General features: G+C 44.2%; 1 protein-coding gene across 1 annotated transcript in view; it reads right to left on the bottom strand.

Moving 5' to 3' along the window:
- Positions 1-24,972, bottom strand: part of NBEAL1 (neurobeachin like 1) — a 139,298-nt gene that overhangs the window by 10,310 nt on the left and 104,016 nt on the right. The window contains exons 44-53 of the mRNA XM_084643634.1: positions 23,287-23,404; positions 22,538-22,635; positions 21,215-21,331; positions 20,594-20,683; positions 18,695-18,804; positions 17,487-17,659; positions 16,840-16,934; positions 3,847-3,963; positions 2,795-2,956; positions 1,540-1,688 (exon numbers count right to left, since the gene is read on the bottom strand). Of these exons, the coding sequence (XP_084499760.1) occupies positions 1,540-1,688; positions 2,795-2,956; positions 3,847-3,963; positions 16,840-16,934; positions 17,487-17,659; positions 18,695-18,804; positions 20,594-20,683; positions 21,215-21,331; positions 22,538-22,635; positions 23,287-23,404 (1,229 nt within the window). The remainder of the gene's footprint in view (positions 1-1,539; positions 1,689-2,794; positions 2,957-3,846; positions 3,964-16,839; positions 16,935-17,486; positions 17,660-18,694; positions 18,805-20,593; positions 20,684-21,214; positions 21,332-22,537; positions 22,636-23,286; positions 23,405-24,972) is intronic.

Here is a 24,972-nt window from a genome sequence, read left to right as displayed (position 1 = left end):
AGAGCAGAGGTGGGCAAACTTTTTAACATCTGGGAATAGAAATTGTGTGGCGGGCCATGAATGCTCACAAAATTGGAGTTGGGATGTGGGAGGGGGTGAGGGCTCTGGCTAGGGGTGTGGGCTTGTGGGGGGACAGAAATGAGGAGTTCAGGGTGCGGGAGGAGGCTGGGGCAGTGGGGTGTGGAGGCTCCAGCTGAGGGTGCAGGCTCTGGGGTGGGGCTGGGACCGAGGGATTTGCAGGCCGTAGGAGGGTGCCCCGGGCTGGGACCGAGGGATTCAGAGGGCAGGAGGGGAATCAGGGCTGGGGCAGGGTGTTGGGGACTGGGGTGGGGTGGGGTGTTGCAGGCTCTGGGATGCAGGAGGGTGCTCCCGGCTGGGACTGAGGGATTCAGAGGGCAGGAGGGGGATCAGGGCTGGGCAGGGGGGGGTGGCTCAAGGGTGCAGGATCCGGGTGGTGCTTACCTCAAGTGGCTCCCGGAAGCAGCAGCATGTCCCCCACTCTGGCTCCTACATGGAGGCGTTGCCAGGCAGCTCTGCTGCACGCTGCCTGTCCGCAGGCGCCACCCCCACCTCCCATTGGCCGTGGTTCCTGGCCAATGGGACCTGCGGGGGCAGTGCGCGGAGCAGAGTCCCCTGGCTGCCCCTAAGCATAGGAGCTGTAGGGGAGACATTCCGCTGCTTCCAGGAGCCATGCGGAGTGGCCCCCTGACCCTGCTTCCCAGCCGGAGCAGGGCAAACCTCAGACCCCGCTCCCCAGAGGGAACTCGAGGGCCGGATTAAAACGGCTTGTGGGACGTATCTGGCTCATGGCCTGTAGTTTGCCCACCCCTGACATATAGGGTCAAATCCCATCCCCAAGATATAGCCTTAGTAACAGGGTTGTGCGCTGGGGACGGAATCAGTAAAGAAAGAAATCCTCTCTGCAGAGTGACAGGAGAGCAGACTTAGTGCTGCAGTTACCCCTGTAGCAGGTATGTTTCCTCCTGGAGGCAAAGGCCAATGAGTTTGCATAGCGGAAAGAAGAGGGGATTTTAAACTGAAGTTACAGCTGCACACCATAAGCTTGATGCTGCCAGGAGCTGAGCCCACAGCTCCCACTGACTTTGATGGGAGTCACGGATACTCAGTATCTTGCTGGATCAAGCCCCAAGTCTGCATCCAACTCTGTCCCTTCCCAGATATTGAGAAGGACATTCCCAGTACTGGGATAAGGGCTGTCAGTGCAGTCATGCACCAGAAGTGGCATTCCCAGCTGACAAATAGGTCTTTCCTGCCCTTCAGTGTCCAGACAATCCAAATAGGGGCCTGGAGCATAAGGGACTCGGCTGTAATTTTGTATTTCCTTTGCAAATTGATTTTCCAGTATCAGGGGACAGGGCAATGAGAGAATAGCCATCTGTGACCTCTTTTGAAAAAGAATGACAAGTCACACCCTTCATGATTTCCACATCATACACCAATACCTATATGTAAATAAACCATCATGCTGGTGCAGTACATCTTATCTGCAGTGATAATCAACTGATGCTGGTCTGTTACCTGTAGAGATCTCGTATGGAAAGGAATCCCTGTAGGCTCCCCATCACAATATATTCGCCAGTCACACACATGTCTGACACTTCCTCCTTTAGACTCTCAGAGCCCAAATATTTCCCGTTCACAGAATAGAGATGTAATGCATTCTTATCCTGAAGAGATTAAAAAGAAATTACTCCTGGAGGATTGAACAGATTAAGGATTTATTACTTATACATTCAGCTTGTTAATAGGAATTTAGCCAAGGTTGGTAGTAACTCAAGCTGTTGGTATCTGATGGCAGTTTGCAGAATTAGAACCTCTCTAATCCAGCACTCCCTGGTCCAGCAACATCCGTGGTCCGGCAAAATCAGTGGGTGCAGAGCATCCACCGGCTCCAAACTCCCCCATCCCCCTACGTTTCTTGTGCGCCAGCAGCCCTGTGCTTACCAACTCCTCCCCCTCCTTCCCAGTGCTTCTGGAGCGCCGCGAACAGCTGATTCGCAGCATTCAAGCTCCGGAAGGGAGGACGACGACGACATGGGGCCAGTGGCTGGGACCCCGGGCGAGGGGCTGGCAGCTGGGGAAGATCCACTGGCACTCTGCGTTGACCTCCCGTGGTTTGGCAAATTCTCTGGTTCGGCACTGGTCAAGTCCCGAGGGTGCCGGACTAGAGAGGTTCAACTTGTATTTATTTATATTTTTACTGCACTACATTCTAATCTACGGCCGTGCTTGACAAACTTAAAAATACATTCATACTTAACAGCCTCTCGCATTCATCCACAGATAGCACTATCCCAGCAGCAACATGAATATAACAAAAAATTAATAAGCCCACCAAACAAACCAGAGTCCCCCTTCCCAGCCTCACCCACCCTCCCAAATCCGACAGGGCAAGGAGCAAAGCTGGGCCTTGCAGCATGTCCTGAAAGTTAACAAACACAGACTGTTAACATTAGCTACATGCTTCTTTCCAATTCTTAGTGCAATTACACAAGCCTTCATCAAAAGAGGCACCCCTACACTGAATAGGCAGTGAGAATGAATTACACCATGAACCCTAAAGGTTGTCCCTCTAGGTCAGGTTGTTCCTCTCAATTTTTGAGAAACATTGGTGCATCTGTGGGGCAGCTTGCACACAGAATTTCCTAAGAAACTAGCTCTACTGCTAAAAACACCCCCCATAAACAAAAAAACCCTGGTACATTTATGTTTAGTGTTTACAGCAAAACATACACCAGCATTCTATGACCTTGGGTTGAAACTTGTGAAGTACCTTGAGAGTAGTCTTTCCTTCTATACTGGTGTGGACAACTATGTGTCCTTCCCAGGATACAGCCAGGTTGGGAACAGTCAGCAGAAGGGAACTCTCACAAGGTGGTCGCAAAGTCCTCATGTACTGACCTTTCCGAATAGTATGAATAATCACAGTGCTATCCTGTTAAGACAAAAAACAATACTATTTCTTCACAGTAATATTCACATAAGGTAATTATTTGGAGCAAGGGAACAGAACATTTTAAAAGATCTTCAGGTGTAATAGTAGTTATTGAAGAAGAAACTACTGGCACCAGACAGGTATCGGAGCCCCACAGTGCTAGTACACAGATCGTGAAAAAACCCCAGTGTCCTTTCCCCTTAAGAGTTAGTCTCAGCATATGAGGAGACAACAGGTGGAGAAAAAAACAAACAAAAGCGGGGGTGGGGGGGTTAGCAGTGAAACAAATCATATTTCATAGAGTAAGTAGCCGTCACAGGACACCCCTGCGTAGCCATTATCAAGTGTTTTGGAGGCATCATGGCGGAACAGCAAATTTTAAGGAAGACAACAGTGTGGCTTTGCAGATCTTTTATGGGGAGCCTCCTCCCATGCCTGAGGGGTGGAATGGGACAAAATGCAAAGGTACTTGAGGTAGAATTGCATTATTTAGTGATGAAAGTGGGCCATCAGCAGCAGAGTGGAAACAGAGGTCAACAGTTTCATAGAGTTGGAGGGTAGGGTGTGGCTAAACTGTGGAGAGCCTCTGAAAGACAAGTAGTTTGTGTTTGCTGAGGCAGAAAACGAGTTCTGTAGCAGGAAACTGGATTTCTTCGGATGGTTATACACACTTCAGACATTCACCTGTGCAAAAGAGCTGTGGCCTACTCTGTGAGAGCAGTATGAGTAACTGAATTATGCAGTGTGTGTGTGTTGACATGGTGCAAGACTTGCTCCTTACCCAAAAGGGAAAAAGAGGAAATTAGGAAACAGTAATGTTTTTTCCAGCTACACTAATTCCAGTAATAAATATTACTCCTTTGAAGGGGGAAAATCATGAAGACGCTTACCCTGGCTCCAGACACCACCATGTCCAGTTCAGTGCTGATGCTAACGCTGGATACCTCATCAGTATGTCCATACAGAATCTGCAACGGTTTAGGTGCCAGGCCTACAGGAACTCCTCCCTAATATCAACATAAAATGACACATTTATAGATTTTCTCACAGTTGAAGAATACAGAATATCTTTAACATCATATGCAGTAGATGTACTTGATGTAGGCTAAACATCACACTTTACTTCTATAGTTGCTCACATTTATAGCCACCTAAGTCAGCTTCCCTTTTTGTGCCTCAGTTTATTAAATCAAAAGGATGAATTAAATGATTAATTAAATTCCTTTGATCTTTGAGTTCACTGTCTTCTTCATAACGTAATTAAAGAAAGTGAAGACTATTTTGCATAAAAATTATATCAATTTTGTCTCATATCCTGAGGCAACATAGAGAGACAGCCAATCTGATTCTGCTTTGAGATATATAATAGATCTCTTACAGGAAGTTGTTTTGTGAAAAATATTGTAAGTGTACAGCTTTCATTAATGGAACTCCAACACACTAAAACAATTTGGTACTTCCATTTCACTTTTAACATCATGTAACTATATTCAAAATCACTTTAAGTGGGGTCTGTTTCGGCATGCACAGTGCCCAAAGAGATGGGTATGAAAACAATTTCTCTTCTGCCTTACAGTATGGAGAGACGAATGCCAACCAAAACACTGAAAAGATGAGGCACACATGACAGTGCTAAGAAGCAAGAAGATATATCAGAACACTAAAAGGGAGGGAGTCAATTACACGGGCCTTAAACTACCCAAGGATTCTCCCACACAAAAAGTGGCTTAACTGGTTTCTGGGGACACCTTTGAATCTGTTTGGGATAGGGCAAAAGAAGCAGTCTTAGCAAGGGCCTTAGTCTGACCACGTAAAATAAATAAGTAGAGCTCGTCAAGACTTTCCCATTGGAATGATTTTCCGATGGAAAATGCAGTTTCTGCAAAACCAAAGTTTTCCACAAGAAAATTTTGATTTTGCCAAAAATTTCAATTTTCCGTAAGAAAACCCTAAATGAAATATTTCAGGTCAGTTTAACCTAGATTGGAATATTCTGGTTTTCTTAATTGACCAGAAACAATTAGTTTTGAGTCAGTTCAACAAAACCTTGAACTGCATTTCTCTATCAGCACATTGTCCAATGGGAGTTGTAGTTTAGGCCTCCAGTTCTCTCCAATGGCTGGGGTCCCTGGAAGACTACAGCTCCCATAATGAAATGCAGATTTCTCTGCATGGTGAATCATGGGAGTTACATGATTACATGCATTACAGGAGATGTAATCCAGCCAAGGATCATGACCCGTATGGAAGAATGCATGCATCTATCTCCTATTAGGTAATGCATCACTATGGGAATTCATTTCAATCAACACTGTCAAAATCTTGACATTTCTTAAATCAAAAATTTTCATAATTTCTGTACTGACAAAAATTTCAAATTTTAAACTTTTAGTCCCAATTTTGCTCAAAAACAACTGCTAAAATGTCAGAATTTCCTGTTAGATGGAAATTCCAAATTTCACTTAGCTGTAGTCATATGGCTTCAACAAGACAGAGTTCTACCCTCAACTTTCTGAGGTTGGCTCCATTTGTGCCAGCTACTTTCTTTCTGAAAGCAGCTGTAAATATTCTCACTGTATAATGCACGTCAAACCTGTGGTATCCTGCTAAGTGACGGCAGGATTTCCTGTTCACTGCATACACCTGTCAGAGTATCTGGTTACATACCAATGCACTGACATTACAGCGTGCTAGCTTGATTGAGCCCTAAATGACTCTGATACAAGACACAAGACGATAAAATCAGGCATATTGTCCACAAGACACAGCAGGAGCTGTAGCTTGTAACACTTCCATTTTCCCTAATAGCCTTAATAAACGCAGCTTGCATGTTGAAGGGCAGAGGTCTGCAAAGAACATCTGGTAAACCTAGATAATCGAGGGGGATCATAGAACTGGGCTAAGTTTTATTAACTCATAAAACTGGTAGCCTGCTGGTACATCAGCATAAAGACAATGATGCCAAAAGCCACTACTGCTAAATTAATTTGTTTGTGTGTGCAGTCCCCTTTCCTCCTTTCCTCTCTTGCTTTCATGTAGACCAAGCTTTCAAAAGCGTAACAGGATGTTTTACTAGTTAAAAAGTTGCCTTTTATAAAAAACAATGAAAACTTATGATAAAATTATCTTTCCACTATCATCACTGTCATAAATATAAAGGGAAGGGTAAAACCCTTTGAAATCCCTCCTGGCCAGGGGAAAGCTCCTCTCACCTGTAAAGGGTTAAGAAGCTAAAGGTAACCTCGCTGGCACCTGACCAAAATGACCAATGAGGAGACAAGATACTTTCAAAAGCTGGGAGGAGGGAGAGAAACAAAGGGTTTGTGTCTCTGTCTGTAGTCGTCTTGGCCGGGGACAGAACAGGAATGGAGTCTTAGAACTTTTAGTAAGTAATCTAGCTAGGTATGTGTTAGATTATGATTTCTTTAAATGGCTGAGAAAAGAATTGTGCTGAATAGAATAACTATTTCTGTCTGTGTATCTTTTTTGTAACTTAAGGTTTTGCCTAGAGGGGTTCTCTATGGTTTTGAATCTAATTACCCTGTAAGATATCTACCATCCTGATTTTACAGGGGGGATTTCTTTATTTCTATTTACTTCTATTTTTTTATTAAAAGTCTTCTTGTAAAACACTGAATGCTTTTTCATTGTTCTAAGATCCAAGGGTCTGGGTCTGTAGTCACCTAGGCAAATTGGTGAGGCTTTTTACCAAACCTTGTCCAGGAAGTGGGGTGCAAGGTTTTGGGAAGTATTTTGGGGGGAAGGACGCGTCCAAACAGCTCTTCCCCAGTAACCAGTATTAGTTTGGTGGTGGTAGCGGCCATTCCAAGGATAACGGGGGTAATATTTGTTACCTTGGGGAAGTTTTGACCTAAGCTGGTAAAGATAAGCTTAGGAGGTTTTTCATGCAGGTCCCCACATCTGTACCCTAGAGTTCAGAGTGGGGGAGGAACCTTGACATGGTGGCACAGTGGTGGGATTAACCTGAAATCATTTTGAGATCCAGTTGAGATTTTTTGAACTAGAAATACAGATTTTAAAAAGGAATTTTTAGGAAGTCCAGAAGGCAGCTTTGAAACTGAAAGCAGCTTGGTTTCTCTCTGCTTTGTGGCCAAGCAGAGACAAAAGGGGATTATCTTGTAAATTGCAGGTTTTCTTGCCTAGAGGCAGGGTACTTAACTCCTGCAGGGAAATTCACAGTCTTCCAACCCAGAGGTTTTTTTTTTTTTCTTTTCTTCCTAAAAGTAAATAGGGGGTGTGTGCTCTACCCATTTGCCTGGAGACAAAAGTGGCAGGGTTTTTTTTTAGGATTTTGATTTTTTTTTTTTTTTGTTTTACAAGGAGCACAGGTTTGAAAAGAATTTTTTTTTTTTCTTTGGGCTGGGTAAGCAGTTTTCCAAGTAGTTCGAGGGTTTTTGCTTTAATTTGGGCCCAGAGCAGAGACAAGGGAATTGTCTTTTTCTGTAGGCTGACAATCACTATCAGAGAATAGGTATTCTATTCCAGCACAGCAAAATTTTACAGCCAAGTTTTGTTTGTTTATTTCTAAACCTCGGGTGTAAAGTTAGTTAAAAACAGAGAGGTTAGAATGGCCAAATCCTCAGCTCGACTACAGCTGGAATTAGCCAAATTGCAGGCTGAGGAAAAACAAAGGGAACATGAAAGACAGATAGAACTCATGCGGCTGGAGAAGGAGGTACAGGAGGCTGCCCACAAGAGGGAAATGGAGGCAAGGAAGCATGTGGAGGAGATGGAGAGGATAAAGGCCCAGCAGAATATACCAACAAACCCTAGCAATCCTTCTCCAGGTACCACTTCCCATCCCAGAAAGTTCCCCACCTACAAGGCAGGTGATGATACTGAGGCCTTCTTAGAAAACTTCGAAAGGGCCTGCCTTGGGTACAACATCTCTACTGACCAATACATGGTAGAGCTGAGGCCGCAGCTCAGTGGACCCTTAGCTGAGGTGGCAGCTGAAATGCCTAAAGAACACATGAACAAGTATGAACTGTTTAAATCCAAGGCGAGAGTCAGAATGGGGATAACACCCGAGCAGTCTCGTCGGAGGTTCAGAGCCCTAAGGTGGAAACCAGACATGTCATTTACCCGACATGCCTACCACATTGTAAAACATTGGGATGCCTGGATATCAGGAGCAAGTGTTGAATCTCCAGTAAATTTGCCCTTCCTAATGCAAATGGAACAATTCTTAGAGGGTGTTCCTGAGGAAATAGAAAGATACATCCTAGATGGGAAACCCAAAACTGTAATTGAGGCAGGAGAGATTGGAGCCAGATGGGTGGAGGTGGCAGAGAAGAAGAAAACTGGTCGCAGTTGGAGCGGAGACCAGAAGGGACCACCCCAGACCACACCCTATTACCGGGGGCCGCCCAAAGCCCCACCTACCTCCCAAAGAACCCTCCAGACCCCTTATCGTCCCACCACCCCGTTCTCCAGCAACCCTCCTCGCCCCAGTGACCCGTCAGCTGGACGATGTTTTAAATGTAACGAGCTGGGGCATGTAAAGGCCAACTGCCCCAAGAACCCCAACAGGTTACAGTTCATTGCACCGGAATCACACCAGAGGTCCACAGGCCCAGATACCTCCCAGATACCCTTGGAGCGGAGGGAAACTGTGAGTGTGGGTGGGAAGAAGGTCACCGCGTGGAGGGACACCGGAGCACAAGTGTCAGCTATCCATGCTTCCTTAGTGGACCCCAATTTAATCAACCCAGAGATCCAAGTGACGATTCAACCCTTCAAGTCCAACTCTTTCAATTTGCCTACAGCCAAGTTGCCTGCCCAGTACAAGGGCTGGTCAGGAATGTGGACTTTTGCAGTCTATGATGATTATCCCATCCCCATGCTGTTGGGGGAAGACTTGGCCAATCATGTGAAGCAGGCCAAGAGGGTGGGAATGGTCACCCGCAACCAGGCTAAACAAGCCGTGAGGCCTAGCTCTGTTCCGGAAACTTCTATCAGGACCCAGTCAGAGGTGATGGACCTGGACCCCAGGCCAATGTCTGCAACAGCAGTAGTGGATCCAGTCCCAGAGACCCAGACGGAACCAGTCCCAGAACCGGAACCAGCCAAACAACCAACACCAGACCCCGTGTCAGCACTGAATCCAGTACTTGCAACCTCAACACCAGAGGGCCCCACCGAACCTGAACTGGCAGCAGCCGATAACCCTACACAAGAGGCTCAGCCGGAGCCTGAATCCCAACATAGTGCACCAGCGGAGAGCGGTTCACAGTCAACAGAAACAGCTCCATCCCCTATATCGCTTCCAGAGGGACCAAGCCTATGTCCCCAATCCAATGAGGAACTGATGTCTCCAGCATCAAGGGAACAGTTCCAGACCGAACAGGAAGCAGATGAAAGCCTCCAGAGAGCTTGGACGGCGGCACGGAGCAACCCACCGCCTCTCAGCTCTTCTAATCGATCCAGGTTTGTTGTAGAAAGAGGACTTTTATACAAGGAAACTCTTTCTGGGGGACACCAGGAAGACTGGCATCCTCAGAGACAGTTGGTAGTTCCAACTAAATACCGGGCCAAGCTCTTGAGCTTAGCCCATGATCACCCTAGTGGCCATGCTGGGGTGAACAGGACCAAAGACCGTTTGGGGGGGTCATTCCACTGGGAGGGAATGGGCAAGGATGTTTCTACCTATGTCCAGTCTTGTGAGGTGTGCCAAAGAGTGGGAAAACCCCAAGACCAGGTCAAAGCTCCTCTCCAGCCACTCCCCATCATTGAAGTTCCATTTCAGCGAGTAGCTGTGGATATTCTGGGTCCTTTTCCGAAAAAGACACCCAGAGGAAAGCAGTACATACTGACTTTCATGGATTTTGCCACCCGATGGCCGGAAGCAGTAGCTCTAAGCAACACCAGGGCTAAAAGTGTGTGCCAGGCACTAGCAGACATTTTTTGCCAGGGTAGGTTGGCCCTCCGACATCCTCACAGATGCAGGGACTAATTTCCTGGCAGGAACTATGAAAAACCTTTGGGAAGCTCATGGGGTAAATCACTTGGTTGCCACTCCTTACCATCATCAAACAAATGGCATGGTGGAGAAGTTTAATGGAACTTTGGGGGCCATGATACGTAAATTCGTAAATGAGCACTCCAATGATTGGGACCTAGTATTGCAGCAGTTGCTCTTTGCCTACAGAGCTGTACCACATCCCAGTTTAGGGTTTTCTCCATTTGAACTTGTATATGGCCGTGAGGTTAAGGGGCCATTGCAGTTGGTGAAGCAGCAATGGGAGGGATTTACACCTTCTCCAGGAACTAACATTCTGGACTTTGTAACCAACCTACAAAACACCCTCCGAACCTCTTTAGCCCTTGCTAGAGAAAACTTACAGGATGCTCAAAAAGAGCAAAAAGCCTGGTATGATAAACATGCCAGAGAGCGTTCCTTCAAAGTAGGAGACCAGGTCATGGTCTTAAAGGCGCTCCAGGCCCATAAAATGGAAGCATCGTGGGAAGGGCCATTCGTGGTCCAGGAGCGCCTGGGAGCTGTTAATTATCTCATAGCATTCCCCACCTCCAACCGAAAGCCTAAGGTGTATCATATTAATTCTCTAAAGCCCTTTTATTCCAGAGAATTAAAGGTTTGTCAGTTTACAGCCCAGGGAGGAGACGACGCTGAGTGGCCTGAAGGTGTCTATTACGAAGGGAAATGTGCTGGTGGTGTGGAAGAGGTGAACCTCTCCATGACCCTTGGGCGTATGCAGCGACAGCAGATCCAGGAGCTGTGCACTAGCTACGCGCCAACGTTCTCAGCCACCCCAGGACTGACTGAACGGGCATACCACTCCATTGACACAGGTAATGCTCACCCAATTAGGGTCCAACCTTACCGGGTGTCTCCTCAAGCTAAAACTGCTATAGAACGGGAGATCCAGGATATGTTACAGATGGGTGTAATCCGCCCCTCTGAAAGTGCATGGGCATCTCCAGTGGTTCTAGTTCCCAAACCAGATGGGGAAATACGTTTTTGCGTGGACTACCGTAAGCTAAATGCTGTAACTCGCCCAGACAACTATCCCATGCCACGCACAGATGAACTATTAGAGAAACTGGGAAGGGCCCAGTTCATCTCTACCTTGGACTTAACCAAGGGGTACTGGCAGGTACCGCTAGATGAATCTGCCAAGGAAAGGTCAGCCTTCATCACACATCTCGGGCTGTATGAATTTAATGTACTCCCTTTCGGGCTGCGAAATGCACCCGCCACTTTCCAAAGACTTGTAGATGGTCTCCTAGCGGGATTAGGAGAATATGCAGTCGCCTACCTTGACGATGTGGCCATATTTTCGGATTCCTGGGCAGACCACCTGGAACATCTACAAAAAGTCCTTGAGCGCATAAGGGAGGCAGGACTAACTGTTAAGGCTAAGAAGTGTCAAATAGGCCTAAACAGAGTGACTTACCTTGGACACCAGGTGGGTCAAGGAACTATCAGCCCCCTACAGGCCAAAGTGGATGCTATCCAAAAGTGGCCTGTCCCAAAGTCAAAGAAACAGGTTCAATCCTTCTTAGGCTTGGCCGGTTATTACAGACGATTTGTACCGCACTACAGCCAAATCGCTGCCCCACTGACAGACCTAACCAAAAAGAAACAGCCAAATGCTGTTCAGTGGACCGGAAAGTGTCAGAAGGCCTTTAACAAGCTTAAAGCGACACTCATGTCTGACCCTGTACTAAGGGCCCCAGACTTTGACAAACCGTTCCTAATAACCACAGATGCATCCGAGCGTGGTGTGGGAGCAGTTTTAATGCAGAAAGGACCTGATCAAGAATTCCACCCTGTAGTGTTTCTCAGCAAAAAACTGTCTGAGAGGGAAAGCAACTGGTCAGTCACTGAAAAAGAATGTTATGCCATTGTCTACGCTCTGGAAAAGCTACGCCCATATGTTTGGGGACGGCGTTTCCACCTGCAAACCGACCATGCTGCACTAAAGTGGCTTCACACCGTCAAAGAAACTAACAGAAAACTTCTTCGGTGGAGTTTAGCTCTCCAAGATTTTGATTTCGACATCCAACACATCTCAGGAGCTTCTAACAAAGTGGCTGATGCACTCTCCCGTGAAAGTTTCCCAGAATCAACTGGTTAAAATCGTCCTTGAGATGTGGAAAATATTGTTAGTCTTTATGTACTTGGTAGTATATTTAGAGATGCATGTGTCTTATTAACTCTGTTTTCCTAGAGCTCCAGGAAGAAATCCCAGCCAGTGTTTCACCCTAGCTGAGATTTGGGGGGCGTGTCATAAATATAAAGGGAAGGGTAAAACCCTTTGAAATCCCTCCTGGCCAGGGGAAAGCTCCTCTCACCTGTAAAGGGTTAAGAAGCTAAAGGTAACCTCGCTGGCACCTGACCAAAATGACCAATGAGGAGACAAGATACTTTCAAAAGCTGGGAGGAGGGAGAGAAACAAAGGGTTTGTGTCTCTGTCTGTAGTCGTCTTGGCCGGGGACAGAACAGGAATGGAGTCTTAGAACTTTTAGTAAGTAATCTAGCTAGGTATGTGTTAGATTATGATTTCTTTAAATGGCTGAGAAAAGAATTGTGCTGAATAGAATAACTATTTCTGTCTGTGTATCTTTTTTGTAACTTAAGGTTTTGCCTAGAGGGGTTCTCTATGGTTTTGAATCTAATTACCCTGTAAGATATCTACCATCCTGATTTTACAGGGGGGATTTCTTTATTTCTATTTACTTCTATTTTTTTATTAAAAGTCTTCTTGTAAAACACTGAATGCTTTTTCATTGTTCTAAGATCCAAGGGTCTGGGTCTGTAGTCACCTAGGCAAATTGGTGAGGCTTTTTACCAAACCTTGTCCAGGAAGTGGGGTGCAAGGTTTTGGGAAGTATTTTGGGGGGAAGGACGCGTCCAAACAGCTCTTCCCCAGTAACCAGTATTAGTTTGGTGGTGGTAGCGGCCATTCCAAGGATAACGGGGGTAATATTTGTTACCTTGGGGAAGTTTTGACCTAAGCTGGTAAAGATAAGCTTAGGAGGTTTTTCATGCAGGTCCCCACATCTGTACCCTAGAGTTCAGAGTGGGGGAGGAACCTTGACAATCACATTGGGGGTCTTTTTTATTCAGATCCTGCCATTTTGTGCTATGTTTAACATTGGTAAAGGCCAACTCACATTTTAGGGGCTTAAATTAGCACACTAAAAACCGTATCTACTTTCCGTTTGTGAAAACGCAAGTCAGATATTAAAGCTTTCTAAGATCCTGGTTTAGTGCCAGGCTGGACATTACTAGTCCTCTGGCTAACTGCTTAGTTACTGTAATGGGGTTACCACCTCCAGTGCTCCCCTTCAGAGACAGGGTGGCGCATTTCTGCCTCAGTTTCTCTCTCCTCAGGGCTCCTCAATAAACTTGACATAAGCTTTTCTCTTGGCCAATGATACCTTGGTTTATCATCACAGACCATTCAAAGTAAAGTTATCAAAGTCCAAAACAAAGTTAGAAGTGCATATATTGCTCCTTCCCTGCTCTTCATCAAGCCACTCCCAGGCATTCCTGCCTGAAGTCTTCCCTGCTTTGGCTGGCCACTCCCAGTCCTACTGAGCTGGCGTATTTTCTCTTTTGTCTCAGGGTCATCAAGCCACTCCCAGGCATTCCTGCCTGAAGTCTTCCCTGCTTTGGCTGGCCACTCCCAGCCCTACTGAGCTGGCGTATTTTCTCTTTTGTCTCAGGGTCCTCTGCAGGAGCCTTCTGTTCTTAGTATCTCAGACTCTCCTACAAGAGCCTTCCTCCTCTTTGCAGACCTCTGCTGAAGTCTCTGTGTGTATGTCTACACTTCAGTTAGACACTGATCAAATGCACCCCATGTTCACACCAGACACACCCCTGTAATAATCTCTGTACTAAATATGCCTTGTGAGGTATTATTTGATAACTAGTAACTCGCTAGTCAATAATGTCATGGTGAAATGTATGTAGCAACATTATATACCAAGTTCTGAATTTCCCCTGTATGATTTTGGTAACATGTTCAAACCCACGTAGCCCTGATTAGGCAGGAGTGTTTAAGCAGGTCTATCTTAAACAAAGGAATGTGAGTTTACATCAATTTACATATAAGTAATAAACAAGGTCCTTAAGATAGCAAGAAGGAGACAAGGACAAGGCAAACCTGCATTTCAACATACACAGGGGAGAAGAAAGAGCCTCAGGGCACCTTCACCCAGACTCCACATTGCCTTCCTCTATGTTTGAATAAACTTTGCATTGAAGATTAATGCTCAGAGGAACCCACTTCAAAGGGGGACTGGACTATAAAAGTGAGGAGCAAAAACGCCCCAGGTATTTTCTCTCTCTCTCATCTAAGACAACAAAGGAACCAGCCTTTGGACTTTGGGAGCGGTTCTGACCTGAGAATTTGGTCAGCGCTGTTGCTGGGAACATGTGGCAAAAATTCTACCTTGAACCAAGTCTAGTTTGTTAAGTTTTAGTTACGAGAAAGTGTTTTACCTTTATTTCTCTTATAACCATTTCTTTCTGTAATGCCTTACACTTGTACTCACTTAAAATCCATTTCTTTGTATTTAAGTAAACTTGTTTTATTCTTTAGTCAAACCTAATTCAGTGTTGTGTTTAAAGTGAATTTTTTGGTAACTCCAATTAAAGTAGCAAAGTGTTGTACATTGACCCCTTACAGCAGGGGTAGGCAAACTTTTTGGCCCGAGGGCCACATCGGGGTTGCGAAACTGTATGGAGGGCCGGGTAAGGAAGGCTGTGACTGCACAAACAGCCTGGCCTCCGCCCACTTCCCGCCCCCCCTCAGAACCCCTGACCCATCCAACGCTCCTTGTCCTCTGATCACCCCCTCCCGGGACCCGGCCCCCAACCACCCCCTGGGACCCCATCCCCTATCCAACCCCCCCTTCTCCCTGTCCCCTGACTGCCCCGACCCCATCCACACCCCTACCCTGAGATAGGCACCCCCGGACTCCCACGCCTATCCAACCCCCCACTCACTGTCCCCTGACTGCCCCGACCCCTATCCACACTCCCGCCCCTAACTGACCCCCAGGACCCCACCCCCATCCAACCCCCCCTTCTCCCTGTCCCCTGACTGCCCCGACCCCTATCCACACTCCCGCCCCTAACTGACCCCCAGGACCCCACCCCCATCCAACCCCCCCTTCTCCCTGTCCCCTGACTGCCCCGACCCCTATCCATACCCTTGCCCCCAGACAGGCCCCCCACGGGAATCCCACACCTATCTAACACCCCCTGTTCCCTGACCACCTCCCCTCCCCGAACCTCCGTCCCATCCAACCGCTCCTTGTCCCCTGACTGCCTCCGGGACACCCTGCCCCTTATCCAACCCCCTGTCCCCTTACCATGCTGCTCAGAGCAGCAAAGCCCTGCCGCCTGGCCAGAGCCAGCCACACCACCACTGCACTGCCCAGCAGGAGCGGCAGGCCAGAGCGCTGGCATCGCATCACGCTGAGGCTGCAGGGGAGGAGGGACAGTGGGGGAGGGGCCGGGGGCTAGCCTCCCCGGCCGGGAGCTCAGGGGCCAGGCCGGATGTGGCCCGTGGGCCATAGTTTGCCCACCGCTGCGTGACAGGGACAGTGAACCTCTAATAGCTGAACTGTGAAGGAGAGGGCTGGACAGTGCAGAACACCAGTTTTGGGGAAATTTCAAGACAGAGAGCGTGTTGGGGTCAATGCTGCAAGAAGTAACCAAGGCTTCTGGAAGTCAGAGTGTGGCTGGTGGGTAGCTGGCAGGCTGCAGCTATATACAGGCACTCAGGGTGTGACCTGCATGCTGTTTGTGAGAGACCTAGCTTAGGAGCTATAGCAGCAGAACACTGTGAGGCACCCAGGGTTGCAGGCAGGTGGTGACAGTCCCTCACTACTGTGGACTGCACCCTGGAATGTGAAACACCCATGGCTGGCCTGGGTCAGCTGACTCAGGCTCACGGGACTTGGGCTACAGGGCTGCTTAATAGTGGTGAAGATGTTCGGACTTGGGCTGGAGTGCAGGCTCCGGGACCCCTCCAGGGGGGAGGGTCAAAGATCCCAGGCTCCAGCCTGAGCTGGAACACCTACAACTGCAATACAACAGCCCTGTAGCCTGAGGCCCAGTCAGCCGACACAGGCCAGCCACGGGTGGTAAATTGCAACATAGACATATCTTATCTCCCCCTGGTCTGTCATTACCCAGACCTCTCCCTTACCTATCCCAGAGGCCTGATTGAGTCATATGACCGAGGTCACATGACCTTCATTGTCCCCACCTGGGGAAGAGAGTTGGCTGCGTGACAGATGGGGCTGAGATCCACCTCTCTTTAAAGAACTAGCCACCCAGTGACAGTTACACATCAGCATTTCACACTAAGGAAACAGAACACCAGAAGAGAGATGTGGTCTAGTACTGGGAGCACAAGATGAGAAATCAGGAGCTCCCAAGTTCTAATCCTGCCTCTGACACCAACTCCTGAGATGCTGGACAGGTCACCTTCTCTACTTCAGTTTCTCCACCAGTAAAAAGAGGAATAATATTTACTTACATACCTCAAAGGGCTGTTATATATTGTCTGCAAAGAACCTTAACCAAATAAAAGTGCTCTAGATAACATTATTAATGCCACTATAATCCATAGAGCAGAGACGCTAATAAGTGTACTTGAAAACCATGGAACAGTCTAAGAGAGATACTGAACTCATCATAATTTTTAGAAGTCCATTTTACCCTGCAAACATGCAGACAGAGCAAACAAATCAGAGAACAGCAACTCTAATGAAACACTAATGAGTCTGTAAATGTACTGGACGGCTAGACTGGTGAACAAAGCACTAAAGCAAAACCCTTCAAAAGGCTGCTTCTAAAGCTGTGCAGGTGTACTTACTTGCTGAACTATTTGCCATATCATACATGTTGTGTCTCTGGAACCTGAAATTAAATGGATTCCACAGAAATCTATAGCCAAACAGGTCACAATATCTATAAAGGAAAGAAAACAGTTACCTTAACTTTGCATCTCAACTAAACATTTTATCTGGTTTTAAAACCAATTGACATTTGGTGGCAATGTGATGCTGTGCAGCATGCCAGCAATGTAGTTACATTTGCAAACAAACACAAACTCTACACCAGGAATGTGGTATACATTTTCAAGACTGATTAGAGTCTAAGATCCTAGTTGTAGTAATAAAGCCCTAGCCAGGAGCAGGACAAACATTAAACGTAATCATTATTATCTTAACTTAAAAAAAATAAAGATTGTTCTTAATACACCCTAGACTATTATTGGAATTACTATATAAACACTTGATCGAATAGGTTTTCATTAGTCCTATTTGAACCACAGAGTGTGATGGCAAGAATGGGCAAAACTAGCTTATTCTCTCATTGCAATGTGACCCAAGTACCCTATTTTATTATCTTTTATAAAAGACTAAGCCTTGCAATAGTCAAAGTGTCAGATTTTTGTGTTACAAAAACCATGTATAAAATATGTAATTTCATAATTCAAAACTAAAATAGTTTACTTACCCATGTGTCTGACATGCTGTCCAATTAATTTGCCTTTTGTGAGCGATGTCACTCTGATGCTATTGTCCCAATGCCCTCCACTGAACAGCAACTTTGCATCATGGGACACTACAAACAGTTTAGCGGTGATCTCTAGCCCTGGAGCGAACGGACCACTTATGCTACGTTGGGTTCTGCAAACAAATTTTACAGTTAAGATTTGCCCTATGTTAATATTATGATCTATAAAGAATTTGTACCTAGGAACACTAGGGGTGAAATCTTGGCCGCCCTAATATCAATTAGAAAATTCCCTTAGTCTTCGGGGCGGGGGAGGGGGAGGGTCAGGATTTCATGCTAGTTCTTTATACAATATCCTACCTGGTTTGCGGCTCTGTGGATAACTTAAATCCATATTAAATATTTATACAAAAACATTTTTTCAAAATTTTGTAAAAAGACAAACCTCTTGTAAACAATCAAAAAGCGTGGTACAGTTTGTAATCTAAAGTGCGGTTCTATTGTGAAAAGGGACTATAAATGGTAGTTTCTTACTCAGGAAATCTACCCCTCCCATGTGTTCAGTCTCATATCTGTTCACTTTGATGACAAGTGTTTTAACTACTCTGGACTCCTGTTAATACTGTCGAGTTAACATATGTTAGGAAGAGTAAGAGTGAGCTCTATTCCTCTTAGTCCATCACCAACAGAAGAGTTTATTAAATTCCAATCAGTTACCGTTGTGCAAACTCAGTGAATGCAATGGGAGTTGCACAGATATCACTGAAAACCTAACTGAAGGATACGAATTGCGTAAGTGTAAACGAGGCCAGATCTGCAGAACATTTATTATGAACAATGATGCATGAGAATAATGAAGCAAGCTTGACTCTCAGATGCCAGGATGAGTTTGCAGGGCTGGCAGTTAGAAAATTTTTTTAAAAAATTGGTCTGAAAATCAGGAATAGACAATGAAGACAGAACCTTACAATAGCATTTTTATAATCACTTTTCAGGGAATAACTGTAGTCTAATTAATATTAGGGGATGTCAAAGCCTTGAAAAATGTAAAGCACACTATATAGATGTTAGGTTTTAATTAAAAATCACAGATAATCAAAGCAGTGCTATCGAATCACTATAGAAGACGACTCTGTACCTATCGTACTTTAACTCATTCTACTTTTATAATAGAGTTCACTACTGCACCTTTCCTCCTCTTTACTTACTTGGGATTTGTCACAGTTGGATCTCTGATGAACGTAAAATAGTTGGAGATATTTCTATCATATGGTAGCCACCCGTGGGTTCCAATAATGCAGTTCAGACTTGCTATCACCTGAAAGAGTAATTTGGATAAAAATCAGTGAAATTGTGTAATGTTGCAAAGCCCTCTTCTTTGCTTGTCTTTCCCAATAACAGAGCTTGCATCTGAGCCAACATAAGTCTCTTGAAAGTTTACCACCAAACTGATCCAGCTGAGGCTAACGCTATCATGAGGACAGGATGGAGCGTCTGTGAGGTTTTTTGTTTTATTATTTTTTTAAAATAATGAGTTATGACTAAGGCTACGTATATAACATGGACGTCATGGAAGTCAAGGAATCCATGACTTCCAGAGACCTCCATGACATTCTCTGCTTCAGACCCAGAGGCTGCCAGACTCTGGAGCTGGCAGCCAGTGGGGCTCTGGCAGGGTTCCAGTGACAGGCAACAGCAGCGACAGGGGGCCCCCCCGTGCAAGGTTCCAGTGGTGGTGACAGACTCCTGAGGGGGCCCTCCTCAGGGTTCCAGCAACAGGCGACAGACTCGCCTGAGAGGGGTGGAGAGACACACCTGTTTTCTCTTTGGGAAATATGGTCACCCTGCAGCTCCCAGCCACAGTAGGTGGAGGGGAGCCCCCTTGCAGCTTCCAGCTGCCGTGGGCAGAGGAGGAACCCACAACTCCCAGCCACCACGGTGGCAGGGGAAACCATGGAGCCGCAGCAGCAAAAGTCACAGTCAGGTCATAGCTTCCGTGAATTTTTGTTTACTGCCCGTGACCTGTCTGTGACTTTCACTAAAAATAACCATGACAAAATCTTAGCCTTAGTTATGACTCTTACTAACATATGGTATATACTGCCTTGATAAAAACAGTGAATTATGCTTGTGTGTGATATATATTGGCTATCTAGAACAGCGATTGGTACTTGAGAATTATGCATTTCATCATAATTATTTAATTCTTCTATTTTATTTTCTTTGAAATACTCAGAGGTAGTAACTAGCATTTAAAGTTATGACAAATTAAAGACATTCCCAGAGTCGTTTTGTTACTGAGCCAGTGTGAAAGTAATGCCAGCTAGTTTTAATGTAGTGTACTATTTTTGTCAGTGACTTGAAAGGAATAAGAAAAAGGAGTACTTGTGGCACCTTAGAGACTAACCAATTTATTTGAGCATGAGCTTTCGTGAGCTACAGCTCACTTCATCGGATGCATACCGTGGAAACTGCAGCAGACTTTATATACACACAGAGAATATGAAACAATACCTCCTCCCACCCCACTGTCCTGCTGGTAATAGCTTATCTAAAGTGATCATCAAGTTGGGCCATTTCCAGCACAAATCCAGGTTTTCTCACCCTCCACCCCCCCACACAAATTCACTCTCCTGCTGGTGATAGCCCATCCAAAGTGACAACTCTCTACACAATGTGCATGATAATCAAGTTGGGCCATTTTCTGCACAAATCCGGGGTGAGAGAACCTGGATTTGTGCACGAAATGGCCCAACTTGATTATCTTGCACATTGTGTAGAGAGTTGTCACTTTGGATGGGCTATCACCAGCAGGAGAGTGAATTTGAACAAAACCTGACTAGCCACAGGTTCATCTACGCCTAATTTAGCCTACACAAATGTGAGTAGAGACAATTAAACAATATATGAGCTCTTCCAAAGAGGTTATTAAACTGGGGACTGTTGTAAGAACTTAGATTCAGATTGATAGTAACACGTTAGCTCTACCCCAATGTCATTTGGACATCTAGCACCCACACTTTGTCAATATAAAGGTGAATTTTAGGAACAGTGCAGTCATATGTAACACAGAGTTTCAAACAGCAGAACTGACACATCCAACTCACCAGGATCTCTGGACTCCCTTGAGACATAAAGGAACGTGACTGGTTCCTGGGAACAACAGCCTTGACGATGGGAACACCATCACTGATACCCTATGAGAAATGACATTTTCAGTTGACAAACATCCATAGGTGGTACAAATACTTTAGTTACCTGGTAGACAAAATTGCAGGTACTACCAGTTAGAGATACACACATCTTAAATAGCTAAGTTTAGCCACTAACACTAGGGGAGAAATCCTGACCACTTTGAAGTCAATGGGAATTTTGCGATTGACTACAGTGGGGCCAGGATTTCACCTTTGGTGTCTCTCTCCAGTCTGCATGTAGGCACTTGGAAAGCGGGGAGGCTAAGGAAGCAAAAAGGATAACATGTAACATTTAGATAGTTAAAATAAATGTTACAGAATCACTGCAGCATGAGGGTAAGTAAACTTACTCAACCTCTATAAATTCATAGCAAAGATCTTCTATAAAAAGGGTTTATTAGATGTTTTGTACAAAATTTTCTTTACATTATAAGCAAGTTTATTTTTACTCTGCTGACCACTTTTTATTCCAACGTATTACAGGTTTCAGACTAGGCTTAAAACACATGCAATGCAATATGTGTCAGTTGCTACCTCTACGAAGAATGACTTAAGTTCAGGGAGATGCTGGAACAGATTCAGGGTTGAGCTGTCACTTTTGGTCTGTCTCTGTACTACTTCCTCTGCGGATAATCTCGCAGGATGAGGCTCCTAGGAGACAATATTGAGTGAGTTGTTTTTTTTTAAATCAAATTTATATACAATCTCAGCATAGCGGGAAATCATCTTTGATTGAACTGTTCAAGTCATGTATGGTATTCAGAGTCAAGAGAGAATGTAAACTATATTTCTAGCTCAATATATTAAATTCAGATGAAGGGATTCTGCCCTCTGGATTTACTGTTTCTAGACCATGTTTCTACATAAAGGAAACCTTGGCTGATTTACTTGGAAGATTTACTCAACATGGGATGGGGAGAGGAAAAAAGATTTTGCTAAATTCATTTGGCGGCTCTCTCTTAAAGCTGGTTTTATTATTCAGGAAACAAATATTTACTATTCATACCAAAAAAGGAACATTTAGATTTTATTACAAGCCATGTTGCTAATTTTTCCTCTCATTGGAAGCTAGCATTAAAGGATTACTATACATAACACCTGTAGACTGTCGCATCTATTCTAGAATTTAGACAGCCTTAGGACTAGCCACTAGGGAAAACTAGAGTGGAAACCTGGACAGAAAGGAATAAAAGTGGAGAACTGGACTAACACCAACAAAAATGTACTTCCTGTCTTACAGGAACATATTTAACAAAATACCTAGTACCATACAATAATTATTAAAGACATGCAGAAGGCACACAATTCCTATGAATAATCTGATTAAAAAATTGACTAGATGGCACGTCTATCTGAAGGGGCTTTGCTCGGAGCTATAGTTAGAGCTCAAAAATATTAAGTGGCAAAATTATGAAGCAAGTTGTTTCCACATCTATTTAAGTTATATCAGAAGATGAAATACCAGAGATAACATTTTCAAAGGCTCATAAGTGACTCTGGAGCCTAATTCCCATGTTCAAAAGTGATGTAGATATGTAGGTGCTTAAATCTAATTGAAAGTCAAAAGGACCTAGGCTCTGAAGTGTCTAGTCACCTTTGAAAATGGGAATTAGACTTTCTTGAAAATTTTCTAACAGGTTTCCTTTATTAATGATAAACGTAGAAGATTCACTTTCCTAAAAGTTACAGGTTTCCTAAAATTTGCAGGTTATAATACCTGGAATAGACTCTAAAAGGAACAATGGCCTTCACAATGGTTGCACAATCCCTCCACAAGCCCCTGCCACTCAAGTGTATACCTTCCCAAAACTGACTGATATGAAACTTGTGTGTTTATTGCTACAAAAAGAGATTTACCTTCAGCAGCTGACAGGGTGTTTGTCCAAAATTGTTAATCATCCCTTCTAAAGCTTTCCTTTCCTTCTCATCTGTTAAGGCATCTAAATCCACAGCTCCTGGAATCAGAACCAGAGTAGTAGAGGGCAGTAAAACAAAAGTAGCATTGTCTACACATAATTCACTGAAGAAAGAGATAAGAAACATGTAGGAAAATATACACTAAGTAGAAAACCATTACCCCTTCTCTCTAAAAAAATCATCAACCACCATCAGTTTATTTTACACTAAGAGAGTCTTCTAAAAGTTCCATTCTGCAAACTTTCTCCCTTCAGAAGTTAGTAAGTGTTTTGGTTGCAGCATCTGGCTTTTGGGAAGATAACTTTTCTTTATTTAATGTGTGCAAAAAATAACCCAGAATATACTTTCTTGATTAAAGACTTTCTAAAGTTTACCTTCTAAAATATGTTCTGTAGTAAATTCCTATGACTAGAGTCTAGAAAATAAGTTCCAATAGGTTTTCCATTATGTTTCCAATGGAATCGTAAAGAACAGTTCGTTAATTGAACAGAAGCAATTATAACGATTCCTACAGAAGGGCTAAAGAGGTTATTAAATTAAAAATTCACATTTCCTTCTCTGAACATCAGATATTCAATTCTTTTACCATATGCCACTATACTGCATTCATGACGAGAAATCTGTTTCCAGATATTTCTCAAACCCCGCAAATATGACTGCGATGACAAGAAGAGAACACAGTTTTGTACCTTCATAAGTACAGTAATAGAACACATTGAGTGCCTCCACAGCAGCTGGTCCCCTCTGTTTGTAGCCAAAAATCAGATCTATCCATTCATGGAGATGAGCAGAGACATACTCAGACTCCTAAGCCAGAAAGAATTAATATCAGCAATTGAAGTACTAACTCTTCCCCCTAGATACACTGGTGGGTTTAAACACAAAAAAATTAGAGTGCCCACAAACTGCCTAAGATGCATGCATACCAGCAGCAGCTGAATAGATGTGTAAGAATATGCATACATTCTAAGGACATTAATGTGAACAAAGGAGAGGTATTATTTAATAGGGCTGTCGATTAATTGCAATTAACTCATGCGATTAACTCAAAAAAATTAATCGCAATTAATCACACTGTTGAACAATAGAATACGAATTGAAATTTATTAAAATATTTTTGCATGTTTTTCTACATTTTCAAATATATTGATTTCTATTACAACACAGAATACAAAGTGTACAGTTTATATTATTTTTATTACAAATATTTGCACTGTAAAAATCATAGAAATAGTATTTTTTAATTCACCTCCTACAAGTACTGTAGTGCAATCTCTTTATCGTGAAAGTGTAACTTACAAATGTAGATTTTTTTTTATTATATAACTGCACTCAAAAACAAAACAATGTAAAACTTTAGAGCCTACAAGTCTACTCAGTCCTACTTCTTGTTCAGCCAACCACTAAGACAACCTAGTTTGTTTATATTTACAGGAGATACCACTGCCTGCTTCTTATTTACGATGTCACCTGAAAATGAGAATAGGCTTTTGCATGGCACTTTTGTAGCCAGCGTTGCAAGGTATTTACGTGCCAGATATGCGAAACATTTGTATGCCCCTTCATGTTTTGGCCACCATTCCAGAGGATATGCTTCCATCTTGATGGTCATTAAAAAAAAATATGTTAATTATATTTGTGACTGGACTCGTTGGGGTAGAATTGTATGTCTCCTTTTCTGTTTTACCCACATTCTGCCATATATTTCATGTTATAGTAGTCTCGGATGATGATCCAGCACATGTTCGTTTTAAGAACACTTTCACAGCAGATTTGACAAAACGCAAAGATGGTACCAATGTGAGATTTCTAAAGATAGCTACAGCACTCGACCCAAAGTTTAAGAAGCTGAAGTGCCATCCAAAATATGAGAGGGATGAGGTGTGGAGCATGCTTTCAGACGTCTTAAAAGAGCAACACTCTAATTAGGAAACTACAGAACCCGAACCACCAAAAAAGAAAATCAACCTTCTGCTGTTGGCATCTGACTCAGATGATGAAAATGAACATGCATCAGTCCGCTCTGCTTAAGACCATTATCGAGCAGAACCCGCCATCAGCATGGACGCACAGATGCTGGAATGGTGGTTGAAGCATGAAGGGACATCTGAATCTTTAGCGCATCTGGCACGTAAATATCTTGCGATGCCAGCTAAAACAGTGCCATATAAACGCCTGTTCTCACTTTCAGGTGATACTGTAAACAAGAAGTGGGCAGCATTATCTCCGGCAGATTGTAACCAAACCTGTTTGTCTGAGTGATTGGCTGAACAAAGAAGTAGGACTGAGTGGACTTGTAGGCTCTAAAGTTTTACATTGTTTTATTTTTGAATGCAGGGTTTTTTTGTACATCATTCTACATTTGTAAGTTCACC

This window comes from Lepidochelys olivacea (assembly GCF_965140295.1).
Source record: "Lepidochelys olivacea isolate rLepOli2 genome assembly, chromosome: 11".
Taxonomy (NCBI): Eukaryota; Metazoa; Chordata; order Testudines; family Cheloniidae; genus Lepidochelys; species Lepidochelys olivacea.
This window is presented reverse-complemented; position numbering and strand designations above follow the sequence as displayed.